Source organism: Dermacentor silvarum, chromosome 2 (assembly GCF_013339745.2).
Source record: "Dermacentor silvarum isolate Dsil-2018 chromosome 2, BIME_Dsil_1.4, whole genome shotgun sequence".
NCBI classification, from domain to species: Eukaryota; Metazoa; Arthropoda; class Arachnida; order Ixodida; family Ixodidae; genus Dermacentor; species Dermacentor silvarum.
Genome location: NC_051155.1, coordinates 3017538 through 3030607, shown reverse-complemented (window position 1 = coordinate 3030607; position 13070 = coordinate 3017538). Strand labels below are relative to the sequence as shown.

The window sequence follows — 13070 nt, the reverse complement described above, 5'->3', positions numbered from 1 at the left end:
CACAAAAAAAATTGTTGTTCATGTATAATTACAATTATTTTTATTTCTGTATCTGACAGGTCAATCTATTTCCTAATTATCATTACTTCACTCTGGTTTACTTTTTCGTTTAGGTTTTTCTCTCTCCCCCTTCCCTTTAAACTTTAACCGCCGGCTCCTTGGTCAATCCTCCGTAGTGGGTAAGCGCCACAAGTGAGGAACAAGCAAGCAAGCAATGCAACGCCAGCTACAAGTCATGTGGACAAATGAGCATCTCCCTTCCGCGTGCCTGCCTGCAAAGATGAATTTCTGGCTATGTAGCCAGGAAGCGCACCCTTCCAAGTGATTGCAAGGCATGCAGTGATGCCTGCCTTGTGACAAGAGAAAGTGTGTTGCACCAATTGCCAGCAGAAGCTTACACACAGTTGGACATCGGGGGGAGGCTTCTGTACCCACCAGTTAGTCTGTACAGCCTCCTCATTCAGACCCTCGAGGACAGACTCACTCGTGTATTTAGCACTAAATGACTGCACACAAAAGTGGTAAAGGATTTCTTGCTTCTAGCAGCCAATGTGCGACAGATTGGCTGCAGCGAGCATTCCACTGCTCTAACAGGATCGGTGGCTAGGTTTTACTGCATTACACAGGTTCACTTTTTGCTCAAAGGGTTAAACCAGTGTGCTACTCACAAAAAAGTCAAGAGGGTTTAGCCCTGTGGTTTGTAAAAATGTGATGCTCTGCAATGACTGTGCTACTCGCAATAAACTTACATTAAGCCACCAGCACCAGCACAATGTACTTTTTAAATTTTTTTTCACCACATTCCTGATATCATGCATTAACTTCCTCCCTTTAAAGTGTTATTACAATCGCAAATACGTGACTAATGTGCGGGCAGCACATTCAAAGTTGTTCCAACGTGCTGGCCTTCCATGGTGATTCCTATGAACTGTACTTTTGTCAAGGCATGAGCAGCATACAGGCGCCAACCTCGGCACGAGGCGGCCACAAAAACCTTCGCTGTATCGGCTGCGTGGTCAGTGCTCGCTGTTTCTATGTGGAATAAGAGCAGTGAAACACTTCATTAATTTCTTTCAGCGTCTACAATGCTGAATAAAATATACTTGTCAGCATCGAAAGCAATCAAGCGGAAAAACTGAGCGCAAAAAAGTGATCACAGATTATTTTGGCCAATAAATATTGTGAGTTACAAGTGCTTTCTAGCAACCCGGTCTCAATTCTGGCTGTTTTTGAATGACTTTCGTTAGTTCGAATTCGGTTTAATTCTAACTCGTTAGGCATCCCCGTGAAAAGAGCTTTTACTGTACTTTAGCTAGAGAAGATTTTCTTTAAAGGGGCTCTGCACTCTAAATTAAGCATGTTGTTTTCATTCCTTGTTTGCTAATTACAGGACTTGGCAATGCCTGCTGTGCCAGTGAAAATGCCGAAATCTGAGCATTTGATATTTTAATTTGCTCCTGAAGTAAGTTTCCGCACAGACATCAACAATTTTTGGCAGATAATGTGATGCCAAAGGCATGTCACTTATGCTGTTCACTTTGATTGGCTGAGCATAAAGACGTGTTTATGCATACATACAATCAGCACTTAAAAATAAAAATGTGTTTTATGCATGGTATTTGTGCAATACAAATTAATCTTGCTTGCAACTAATACACTCAAAATATAATGCAAAAATAGGCATTCTCACATAGCATGTACATATAAATAGTGTGTACACTTCATTCCGTATATTTCTGATATACATACGTTGGCTATTTATGGAATTTATTGTGCATGAGAAGGTGCATTTGGAGACGCCCTAACTAGATGGCGCCACCATATCCAGAGAGGCTCGGGAACGCATGCAATCGTGCGTCTCGCCTGAATCACATCTCGTCTGTGCTTACTGTTGACTTACACTAGGAACACAACTTTACCCGTACTGGTTACTGTAATCATGGTAACGATGCTGTCAAATAGCATGGCTAGGCCTCAATGTGAAGAAAGCTCCTGGTTTGGGGATGTAAGCCGTGTTTTGATTAGAAACAGCACAAGTCCTCGGTGAGTGAAATACGAAAGGCCATGCCTCTTTGTGTCGTCTGCTTTTACTTTCAATTTGTAAGTTGAATAACTTTTGTTTAGCTGCGTCAATTTCCATAATTGTTTTTGCATTCACCTCGGGATAACATCAGCAACACAAGGGTACAAAATAGTCACGGGCCCCATTGAAGGTCATTTCGAAAGCACAATTCAATCTGTTCAGATAGGTTATCTGAAGAGGCAGACATTTACTTGCACACCAATCACTATGTCTACATAGCTATAACTGAAAAGGTTCAACACTTAACTTCTTAACTGTTCACTTTACATTACATACTGAAATTATGAAATTGCACAATTCAGAAGTCATGTAGCAGAAATTCTGAGACTAACACCAATTTTGACATCTGCGTCCGCAAAATGTGGTATGAACTTAATAGGCATTCCTGCAAACAGTTTCACAAGAACCTCTCTCTAAGAGTTTGAAACGACAACTGCAAACGTGCATGTTTAGCACTGTTTTAGGGATTGACATCTCTAAAGTGATATCCATCCACCCAGACGACGCAAGAAATCCCATGGACGTCCCAGAAAGATCCACACATCCCACATCTTAAAAGCTTAAAAGCAGCGCCCTAATCAGCAAGGTCCGAAAAACACTCCACCACAGGCATGATTAGGACTTGGAATAAGCATGCGAAATATTTTCTGTGAGTGTGCATCAGGAAACAGCAGACCACATGCCACATGTGCCTGCTTCCCAGATAGACACTCTATTTAAATTTACTTAACATTTTAGGTTATATTAACAGGGATATCACGAGGACGTCACACGCTGGCCTTTTTTCAGCCTGCACATTATTAGTCAGCCTCCTAGGTGGTCGGTAATTAAGTGTTCGAGAAAGAGAAACAGGTTTTTGAAATGTTCAAATTATAACCCAAAGCTATAACATTTGAAGCTCGTGCATACACCATAGTTTATGCATTTTCTGATAACATTGACTTTGAAAACTTTATTTGGTTGAATATCCCAGAAGCAGTTCCAGGCGGATGGTCCTAAAGAAGGGAACAATGGGATCCATCGGATCATGCACAGGCACATTGTATGAGCGCATGCACATGCATACTATGCATTGCATGTGATGTAGACACAATACGTAGCATTCAGTCGCTTGAGTGTTCACCCATATACGTGCACCCATATACGTTGCGAACACTCGCGGTTGACATGGATCAGCTGTTATTGCACTGAATACTACTGGCGTTCATTTATATTCCTAAAGAAAATTGCGATATCGATTTACAGCTGTAATACTTGACAGTTCGTATTACAGAACGACAGTGGCATTAAAATTTTCACAGCTACTTTGCATGGCACCTTACAAGCATGGAAAGCCAGCATCAACAAACCTGATTAATAACATCCAGACTAAGTTCTATGCTTGTATTCGACATTCAGCACACTGTCCCAATGACAACTAAAAATAAGACCTAGCTGGGATTGGACCACTTTCAGTATTTAACTTTAGGATGAGTTTGGTACATCCTTAGGATTTCCCCAATGTCCAAACATAAATGTCCCTAGATCTGGGTAGTGTCGGCTAGGATTTCAGCTAGGCTGATACAACTTCACCATGTCTCGGTTTTAACTTTACAATTGTAACAATTAAGCATTATTTAGTGCATCTTTTAATCTCTTACATGGTGCAAGTAATGTCCACTTCATATAATCCATGTGAACAGAGGGAATCTGTGAATCTGTTCCAACAAAGAAAAAGAAATCACCTAGGCCGCACCCCTTGCAGCGAAACAGCAATAATGCATGATATAATGTTGCGAAATGGAACTATGACATGCATGTGAAAAAGCTCATTTGAGAATCTGCGCAATCACTGCACCGAGATGACATTGGCGGCTTTTATACAGAGGCGTACAAGAGGAACACATTTCACGCAAAAAACCTACGTTCATTGCAACCACTGCACACAATGAATTTTGTGAAGATAGAGCGAACACGTGTTCAGTGTTTCAATTTGCTCTAGGCCAGTCATTTGGCAGTTACCACCTTCACTTGTTTTGAGGGTGCTTGGAATGCCCAGGAGGGCACATGCGCGGTGCTTCATTTCAATGCCAGCTGACTAACTACAGTCGAGAGTTCTGACAACGAAACGACCTGTATAATGAAGGAATAATTGGGCTCTATTGTGAGCGGTGCAGTGTGCAACATTTACAACGAAGTGGCCTGTATAACAAACGATTCCGGGGGCGCCTAGCACTTCGTTATGAAGGCTGTACGTGAGGAGCGTAAGCGTACGTTGTACCTCGTACCACGTCAGCTCCCTCCTCACCAGTGCTGCCAACTTCCGAAGGAAGTTTTCCCCCGAACTGGATAAAAATAAAATTCCCTAGATTGTTGCAAGATACACTCGTTAAGTTTCCAATTTGATTTTTGTAAAGACCTAATTTTCACTATGCGAATAGATTGAAAATTTAGAGTTTCAATTTATTTCTAACCTCGTTTTACAAATTTATATAATGAAGTTGCTGTACTCAAGCTGAAATGATACTGCAGTGCAAGCCAGAGTTCTTCATGCTAACAACAAAGCCTCCCGCTTGAAACTACATTCACGAACAAGACGTCAGCATGTTTGTACTTGCTCCACATACAAAACAAATTTGGACGCCAAGATTGACAGGGAGCCTTATTTGAATTGTAAGAAATCTGGCACCAGACTACACAAGATTACAGAATATGTAGCAATGTCAAAACAGTGTGTCCCCTCACGACACCAACATCAAGTATGTGCAGTAAATTTTTCTTACATGCTGTCATGTACCAACATAGCAGCACCACGTCTGCACACTTACAAGTAATTTGCAGTCGCAGATAGGCACCCAATTTTTTTTCCCTCTATGCCAAATCTCATCCAAACACCTGACCACTGGGACTCTACAATGCGAGTCTGTTGGCCTGCTTATAGACAGGTCAAGTTTCTTGGCCGGCTTGTCATTCGCCCATCGGAGCAAGGCGAACTTTCACGAGTTTAGAAGACCTTTCTATTGGCCTAGTTGGTGCATACTTGATAAACTTTTTAAAGCGCAAACAAGAGACAAGGCACAAAAGGAAGGTCAGACACAGGACTGGCGCTACTTTCAACTGTTTATTCCACAACGTCATGAAATATATTTGAAAAAGGCACATGTGCAGAAACATTATGGAAAAAAAAAAAACTTAGGGGAAATGAAAAAAAAAAAAACGACAAGGACAATGTATGAGAAATGCCTGACTAATTTACATGCGCATCGAAGTATCCAAACTCTTTCGCGTAGAGACTTAAGAAGGTTCACTGATGCAACCTTCCCCCCCTCCTTTTTATGTGATATGCTTCCAGTATCAAGCGGGCCTGCTCACTGTGGCTCCTACCAAGAATCTTCGCGTCAAACAATAATGCCTCACATCCGCAAGAGTTCACGTGATCCACCAAATGTGTTAGCTCCTTCTTTTTAATATTCAAGGCGTGTTCTCTAAATCGGTCATTCACACACCTTCCTGTTTGATCGACATAGCTTTTGCCCCAGAGCAAAGGAATGTCATAAACAACTCCGCAGGTGCAGCTGAGATAGGGCGAAAGGTGGTTCTTAAGGCAACTTCGCCTTGTTTCGCCTGGTGTGGCTACACGAGGGCAAAGACGGTCGAGTTTCTTGGGGGCAGAAAGAACCACTCCAACTTCGTGCCTATTGGTGACCTTGTTGAGGTTATGTGAAACTTTGTGGAAGTAAGGAACTACGTCAAGTGCACCTTTTTTCCGACTGAAATCTTTATTGCCCTCTTTTCCTTTCTTAAACTTCTGCAAAACAGACCCTCAGCAACCGCAGAGATGACTGTTGGAGGGAGACCTGCCACCAGCAGTTTTTTTCAATAACGTTTCTGTGCATGTGCCTTTTTTGATATATATTTCACGACGTTGTAGTAGCGCCTGTCCTGTGTCTAACCTTCCTTTTGTGCCTTGTCTCTTGTTTGCGGTTTAAAAAGTTTATTTCATGGGTTGTCACACTCGTCTACTCCGCTTATCACTACGCTAACTGCACCCGCTCATGTTGTGTTTTTCAATTCACACGAAAAGATCAACACTGGTTAATGGAGGGATGTCTCTCGCGAGCCCGCCTTTCAACAATGTGACTTGTCTTCACCGAGGCAACAATTGCTACAGATGCTCGAGAGAACATGCAGCCATGAAATTGTGAAGTTGGTCTGTAGAGTATGATGACACAAGTCGAAATGTTTAAAGACGAGTGTGTTAGCCACAAAAGAGGGGACGTGCAGCTGATCCTTTCAAGTGGTAGTAAGAATACGAAGTAGACAAGAAGTGTAAGCAGGGCCTGTCAATCCTAGGGGCCTAATTTGTTGTGATCACAGGAAAAAGAGATATACCGTTCTGACAGTTAAAAAATGAGCAAGAAAGAAATTTAAGATAAAGGTTAGCAGAAAGTGATTTCGAACTCGCTGCTTTCATTTCACACTTGCTCTATGTCCTCAATCTGCTCTATATAGCTGCTTAGCACAAGGCCATGGGTTCAATTCCCAGCTGCCTAGGAGTTTCGAGAAGTTTAATGCAAAGCATGCTCGTGTGGCGCGCTTGGGGTGTGCAGTCATGGTGTCCCTCGTAGTGCACTTTTCAGCTTCTAAACCCTGCAATTTAACATAACCTAACACTGCTATGCACTGGAAGAACAACACAGTTTTATGCATATTTTTCACATGCAGGATAACTGAGAAACATAGTGTGAATGATATGTTCATCGCAAAGCAAACGCAGTACACAGTGCCTTCTGGCACTGAAAGTGCGGAATGTAAATTCAACAGAACGCACACAACATATTCACAGTTGCTTCAGACTCCCGAGAGTTCTGCTGACTCAAATTTTATTTAGAAGCATGAAACTGTACATTTTCACTTTAATTTAAGCAACAATTGTAATCATTTCATTACCTATTAAAAAAAAGTGATTTGATGCAAATGATTATTTAGCAGGAATATTGCTGTATCAAAACACATTTTGCCTTACAGACATTTAAAATGTGCTGCAGGCAGAAAAAAAAAAAACAAAGATTGACACAAACACATGTTTCCTTCACCTAATTTTCAACGGTGAAAATTATTGTTTGAACTTGATCCAGATCAGATGGCATACATGTGTTTTGACATGAAGCACTTGTGGCAAACCATCGCCATAAATTTAATGCACCAAGTCTGGTGCGTAATCATGCTTCAAGAGTGCAGCAAGAACGGAGGAAGACTGTACACTGTAACATTGTAAATTTTTTTGCCGTAGGTATTGTAGGCATTGCAGCCTACATTGCTGCCCGGAAGCGCAGCACCCTGCGTGGCGCTTTGGTTGTCAATGGACAGCAAATTTGAGTGCATAGTCGATTATGCAACACCCCAACAGACTAGTCGATCATGCTCAGTGCTAGGTACATGTGTTCCTCTTATGCTGAGATTTGCAGGTGCAGCTTTGTTTGGCATTGCAGCATACATTTGTTTTGCCGGTTGCAAATAAATATTTGATTTAAATGCAGTCATCCCCACCGTGTCATTTACTTGACAAGAAGGGTTCACTGCACCACAGGCAGTATGACCACAAATCCTACTTCACAAGCTAATTTAGGCTGACTGAAATCAAAGCACGTCATCACATCGGCAGTTCTACGTGTCAGTCATTGCGGCGTCGCAACTGTGGTTCCCTCAAGTGTCCTGTGTTTTTCTTTTCGCCATGTCTCGGCCAAAACACAAATCTTCGCTAGCTTTTTAATTTTTTTTTTCCTAAACAAGGTCTAGAATCCGTAGATGTAGGGAAACTTCCCTGGGGTTGGCAGCAGTGGCACTGCTCCTCACAGACTGGGAGAACTAAAATCTACCATGCACTCTACCTTCCCAATGACCTTCCATCTGCTCCCTCCCTAGTTCTGTTCTTCCTTCCATGCTTGTGCAAAAATTACGAGAGCTGAGGGAGGGGTCAGCATAGATGGATGAGTGGTTGGATGCTACGAGTGTCCTATGAGGATGCTTAAAATGGGTTGCACCCACACATTCTTGTTCTTATTTTGCGTAATGTTCTACCTATCTTTTTCTTTAAACACACACACAAAGTATTCCCAGCACTAAACTTTTCTGCTACTATTTGGAACTTTGTTTTGAATGCCTCAGTTGTTTGTGGTCTCGCTACTTTTCTGCCACCAAACCTTCAATCGCCTCTTACTAATCTCTATTGCGGACATGTTTACTTTTCCCCTGCTATCTATCCATCAACCCAAGGGCTTCAAGGAGGCCAGAGTAACCTAAACCGTCAGCTGGGGTAGGTATTCTTTAAGAGTCCACCTAGTGGACATGTCCATTTCGCCAGCTGTTGAAGTTCTGATTGGCTGGGCTGGGGTGCACTTCAACAGGAGCCAGGCGCCACAGCCAATCAGCACTTCAGCAACAGACGAAATGGTCATGTCAGCTAGGTGGACCCCTAGATAGCCTGTGGTGCAGTGAACACCTAAAAATTATGGGGTTTTACGTGCCAAAACCAGTTCTGATTATGAGGCACGCCTTAGTGGCGGACTCCGGAAATTTTGACCACCTGGGGTTCTTTAACGTGCACCTAAATCTCTTGTCAAGTAAATGACAAGGTGAGGATGTCCCCATTTAAATCACATATTTATCTGCAACCGGCAAAACAAACGAATGCTGCAAAGCCAAACAAAGCCGCACCTGGAAATCTCGGCATAAGAATTTTCACATTCCAAAACATTTCCATAGCTTTACCGCGGCAAGCTTCTTCTTCCTTGTTGGCTTTATATAAATCTTACCACGACGCCACCTGGTTGTAGCCGTACTGGAAATCGCGCTGCTGCTCTTTCTGCACCGGGTAGGCGAGCTGGTTCTCGTGCATGTAGAGCAACTTGCGCAGCGGCGACAGGTCTGGCCGCAGCCCCAGCAGCTCGGCCAGGTTTAGCGTGCCGCTGGCCATCAGCACGCGGTAGCCGTTGGACGGCTCGATGCGTTCGGCGAGCCACAGGGCTGCCGTGCGCGCGCGCCAGTGCCACTTGTTGGCCGGCAGCGTGACCAAGCGGCATCCCTGCGGTCCCAGCTCCACGCTTAGCAGATCCATCAACTGTCGGTGCGACCCACCGTAGAAGGGTTCCAGCAACAATACCGCCATGACCAACGACGTTTAACAACTGCGCGACTGCACCTACTGCATAAAATAAAGCACCTACGGCACCATTAGAGTGTACCAGACCACAGAACCAGACAATGGTCGAGTGGGCCGAACGGCACTCTGCCGGTGAGGCGCCGCGTGTGGAAAAATAGTGCGAGGGCGCTGCGAGCGAACTGCATTGGGGCGGAGGCCAATTGCGCGTAGCACGCTCTTAAAATAGCGCTTTATTTCAACTGCAAATTTATGTTTACACCATTTTACCAAACATATATATTTGAGGCATAGATTTTACAACGCGACGTCTTCAATTTTGCTGTCGTTGTCAAGCGCGTCGTCTGCTAGCGAGCGCGCGTTCGCTACGCGGACGCTGGAGGGCGCCCAGTTTTTCTCGCAGTACATTTTTTTAAATGTTTTAGTTGCTTCGGTGCGCCTATGACTCTTGATGGCCGGTGCCAAATGTAGTTTTAGCCAGGTGAACTGCTGTTTTTACCAAAGTAACTGGTATCGCCGCACCATGAAGGCTACGCATGAAAATTTTATTATTGATATCGAGCATATCGAGCATGGAGGAAGGAAACAAAACAGAGCCGCTATTCTGGACATTCCGCCATTTTCTTCGAGGCGTGACGTAGGTGCGACGCTTACAAAATGGCGCCGATAGCCCCGTTTCGCTTTCGTAACGTGACGCAAATTTGACGTTTCGCCTAAGAAACTGTAATGTAGGCATTGAACATAGCGTGGTTGATAAAGCAAAACAGTTTTCCTCCCCAGTGAAAATAAAGCAGCTAGCTCAAAGCGTACGATTATTCGATCAAAATCGTTTCTCGCTTCCGTCGTCTGCATGCGCGCCGTTGTCATAGCCTCTGATGACGCGAAAAGTCATTAATATTGATTACAATACAAACACAATAGTGAAAAGTGCGAAATGTCGCAGAAAGTTTGCTAACTTCAACCAATATTATTTCAAATAAACGTGTTTTTAATAGAAATGATGGTTCAAAACACAAATGCCAACACCACCCGAGAGCGATGCAAATGCTATGAGCACGCGTTGTGAACAAAAGGTTTTCAGGGCCCCAAATGACAGGAAAAATGCGGCGATACGCATGCCTCTCGACTGACACTGCATATGGCCGCTCATTACCATAATTCGCGCGGCTCGTCGCACTACCAAATTATGGCGGAAAATCTGTGCAATGGCGGCCCAGTGCAACGTCACGCAACGTCAAATTGACGTTTACGAAACGGCCCTTCCTGTGACGCTCTTCACGGGATATTCTTTCAGCCAATCAACAACTGACATGCCGGCTATCTTGAAACGCCACCACATATTCGCGAAATTGCAGATGCATTCCACGGGCTTCTGCACGCTACCGTACACTTTCTTTTTAAAGCGCTAAAGTCGCAATATAGGTGCTAAGGACCACGCAAAAGTATTAGGCGATAAAATTTGCAGCTCCACGTCACGTTTCGTCATTCTGACGAAAACGCAAAATAGCATTTTGCAAAACTTCGTTTCCCGGCACAAATTTCAAAACACGTGACCTCTGGATAGCCAATGAGACAGCCAAGATGGCGGATAATGGCGGCCGCACGCCGCCATGCGTGTCCAGAATAGAGCCCCAGGAGAGGCCCTGACGTCACTTTTTTGAAGCCGGAAGTGCAGCCATGTTGGTGTGCCACCTCTCTTTGCGCCTCCAATCAGGGCTTCTGCAGCTCGCCGGAGCAGATGGGCGCGAACTTTGAACTTGCATTGTTACGAGCGGCCGGAAGCGTGTGCTGCCGACGCGCGTCAAAACAAAGCTTACGACACTTCTGTAACAGGCTTAGTGAAGCAGACGCGCTCCTGTGTTTTTCCGTGGCACGTTGAAGAAGACGACGAAGACCCGCGCCGTGATTGCTTGAGTGTATCTATTGCTGGCCGACACTCACACTCACAGACCCAAAACACAACTTTCAAGCTTACGCACCACACTCCAAAGTCAGCTTTTCTCGCGAACAAAAGATGCTGCGGGAAAGACACCGGCGGAAAAATCTTAACTCACTTTTCAGAGACCGAGAGCAGTAGCGAAGCTTCAGGAGCGCGGTTGTCATGGCAACGTTGACATTTACAGTGTACTAGAAGGGGGCAGTGGGCTTACTCAGCCGCTCCTCTGACGCAGTCAGCGTCGCATCCAAGAGGTGGCGCCACTGGCAACTTCAATGGAAGCTTTGCTTGCAGAAGCTTTGCTTTTCCTTGCGTTTCTGTCGGTTTCAGTTCGAAGCAGTTCACACTCTTATTTGTTTTTAATTTTGGCATACTTGACAGTCTTTACATATCTTTAGCAAGCACTATATTTGTTTAGGCCACATGATATTTGCCATAATAGTACCTTGTGGAAAAGCAAGACGGCAACTCTTGGTAAATTTGCTGCCTATCCTAACTCCAGACCTTTTGTGCAAAGAGGTCGTCGCTGACGGATGTTGCTTATGCGGAAGGGGCCTTCAAATTTTCCGCATTATCGGGCAATCGTAAAAAAAATTGAAAACGGTTTCATGCCGTGTCGACCTAATGTAAAATTTTGTCAGACAGAAAACAGCGCGTGCATACTTCCCAGCTGGGCTCAAAAAAAAAAAAGAAAAAAAAATCAGGCATGCTGACCAGGTTTGTGCATGTCTTTGCTTAGCCAAAATGAATATGTATATATGACTTAAATATTTCATTGTTCCACTTTTGTTGTTCCATGCTTCACAGTAGCCTTCTGCGTTTATTATTAACCATCATTACGCCGGCACACATTTGTTAAATCAAATCAGGTTTGTTTTTTCCATAAAGAAATGGAGGGAGGCCTGAACAAAAAGTAAAAACTAGTTCACTTGACAAAGGCTCCGGCCTATGCTTATGTACAGTTATATAAGGGTAAGCAAAATGAAGTTAACAGGGCTGTTGCTGACACAAAGCTTTTATTTGCAAGAAGTACAGCGAGCCATTGTACAAGTACAACGGCTCAATTTCAGCTGATTGGCCCTCTGCCGCTTTCCTGTCTTGTCACAGTTAATTCCTTTTACATAAAAATGCAGACGTGTGACAATGTAGAAGCTAACTATTTTAGCTGTGAGGCTAAGAGCGTGCACATTGCAGCCAACTTCGAGGGAATTAAAGCTTACTCTTAACAACTTCCAGCGTATCCATAACGCTGCCAGAGTGTAGCTCACTCTGAGAGAAGCATTTTGTGAAAAGATCCTCTAGAATTTTCACAAAGCCGTACAGCTGACTGGAGGGATAAAGGAGGCCTCCTCGGTCACAGAAGTTTGTTAGCAGGGCAAGTTGAAAACTTTCGCCTGGTGGCGTCATAGTGAGCAGCTTTATGCATTCTTGGCATTTTGTGCTGGAATTAACGATACACACCCGCGCAACATAGCCCGCAATGTGGTAAGTGAGCCTCGAGTCGCTTCTGGCCACGTGCTGGCTATGGTCGTTTCAAACCCGCAGGCCCGTGCAATGCTGGGGTACCACGTTTGTGTGGCTTCTGTGGCAGTAGCGCTAGCAGCAGTTTGACTGCACTCATTTCTGTCACCTGATGCTTCGAGAGAGTCAACTTCCAGTAAGGAGGCGAGTGTACCTTCCTCGCAGTTTCCTTCGCTAACTGACCTAACTAGACCATAAAAAGAAAAAACAATTTACAGTGATCAGGAACTGCGTTCGAGTTGAGCACAAAACGTGGCTCGAAATGGAGCTCGCATACTGCGCTCGTGTCGTCCAGGGGAGGTTCTATGGAGGTTCTTTTCCCACTCTTTCCGCCTATTTTTATCCTTCGGGACGCCAAACAAGGACAACTTCGGCCCATCCTTCACATAAAC

The 13070-nt window shown here is 44.2% G+C and overlaps 1 protein-coding gene across 7 annotated transcripts in view; it reads right to left on the bottom strand.

Moving 5' to 3' along the window:
• The window catches only part of LOC119441284 (glycosyltransferase-like domain-containing protein 1), a 168153-nt gene extending 158848 nt beyond the window's left edge, over positions 1–9305 (bottom strand). For all 7 annotated transcript variants that reach the window (XM_049661118.1, XM_049661117.1, XM_037705909.2 and 4 more), the window contains exon 1: positions 8878–9305. In XM_049661118.1, the coding sequence (XP_049517075.1) occupies positions 8878–9230 (353 nt within the window). In that variant the 5' untranslated portion in view covers positions 9231–9305. The remainder of the gene's footprint in view (positions 1–8877) is intronic.
• Positions 9306–13070: the final 3765 nt, after the last annotated feature.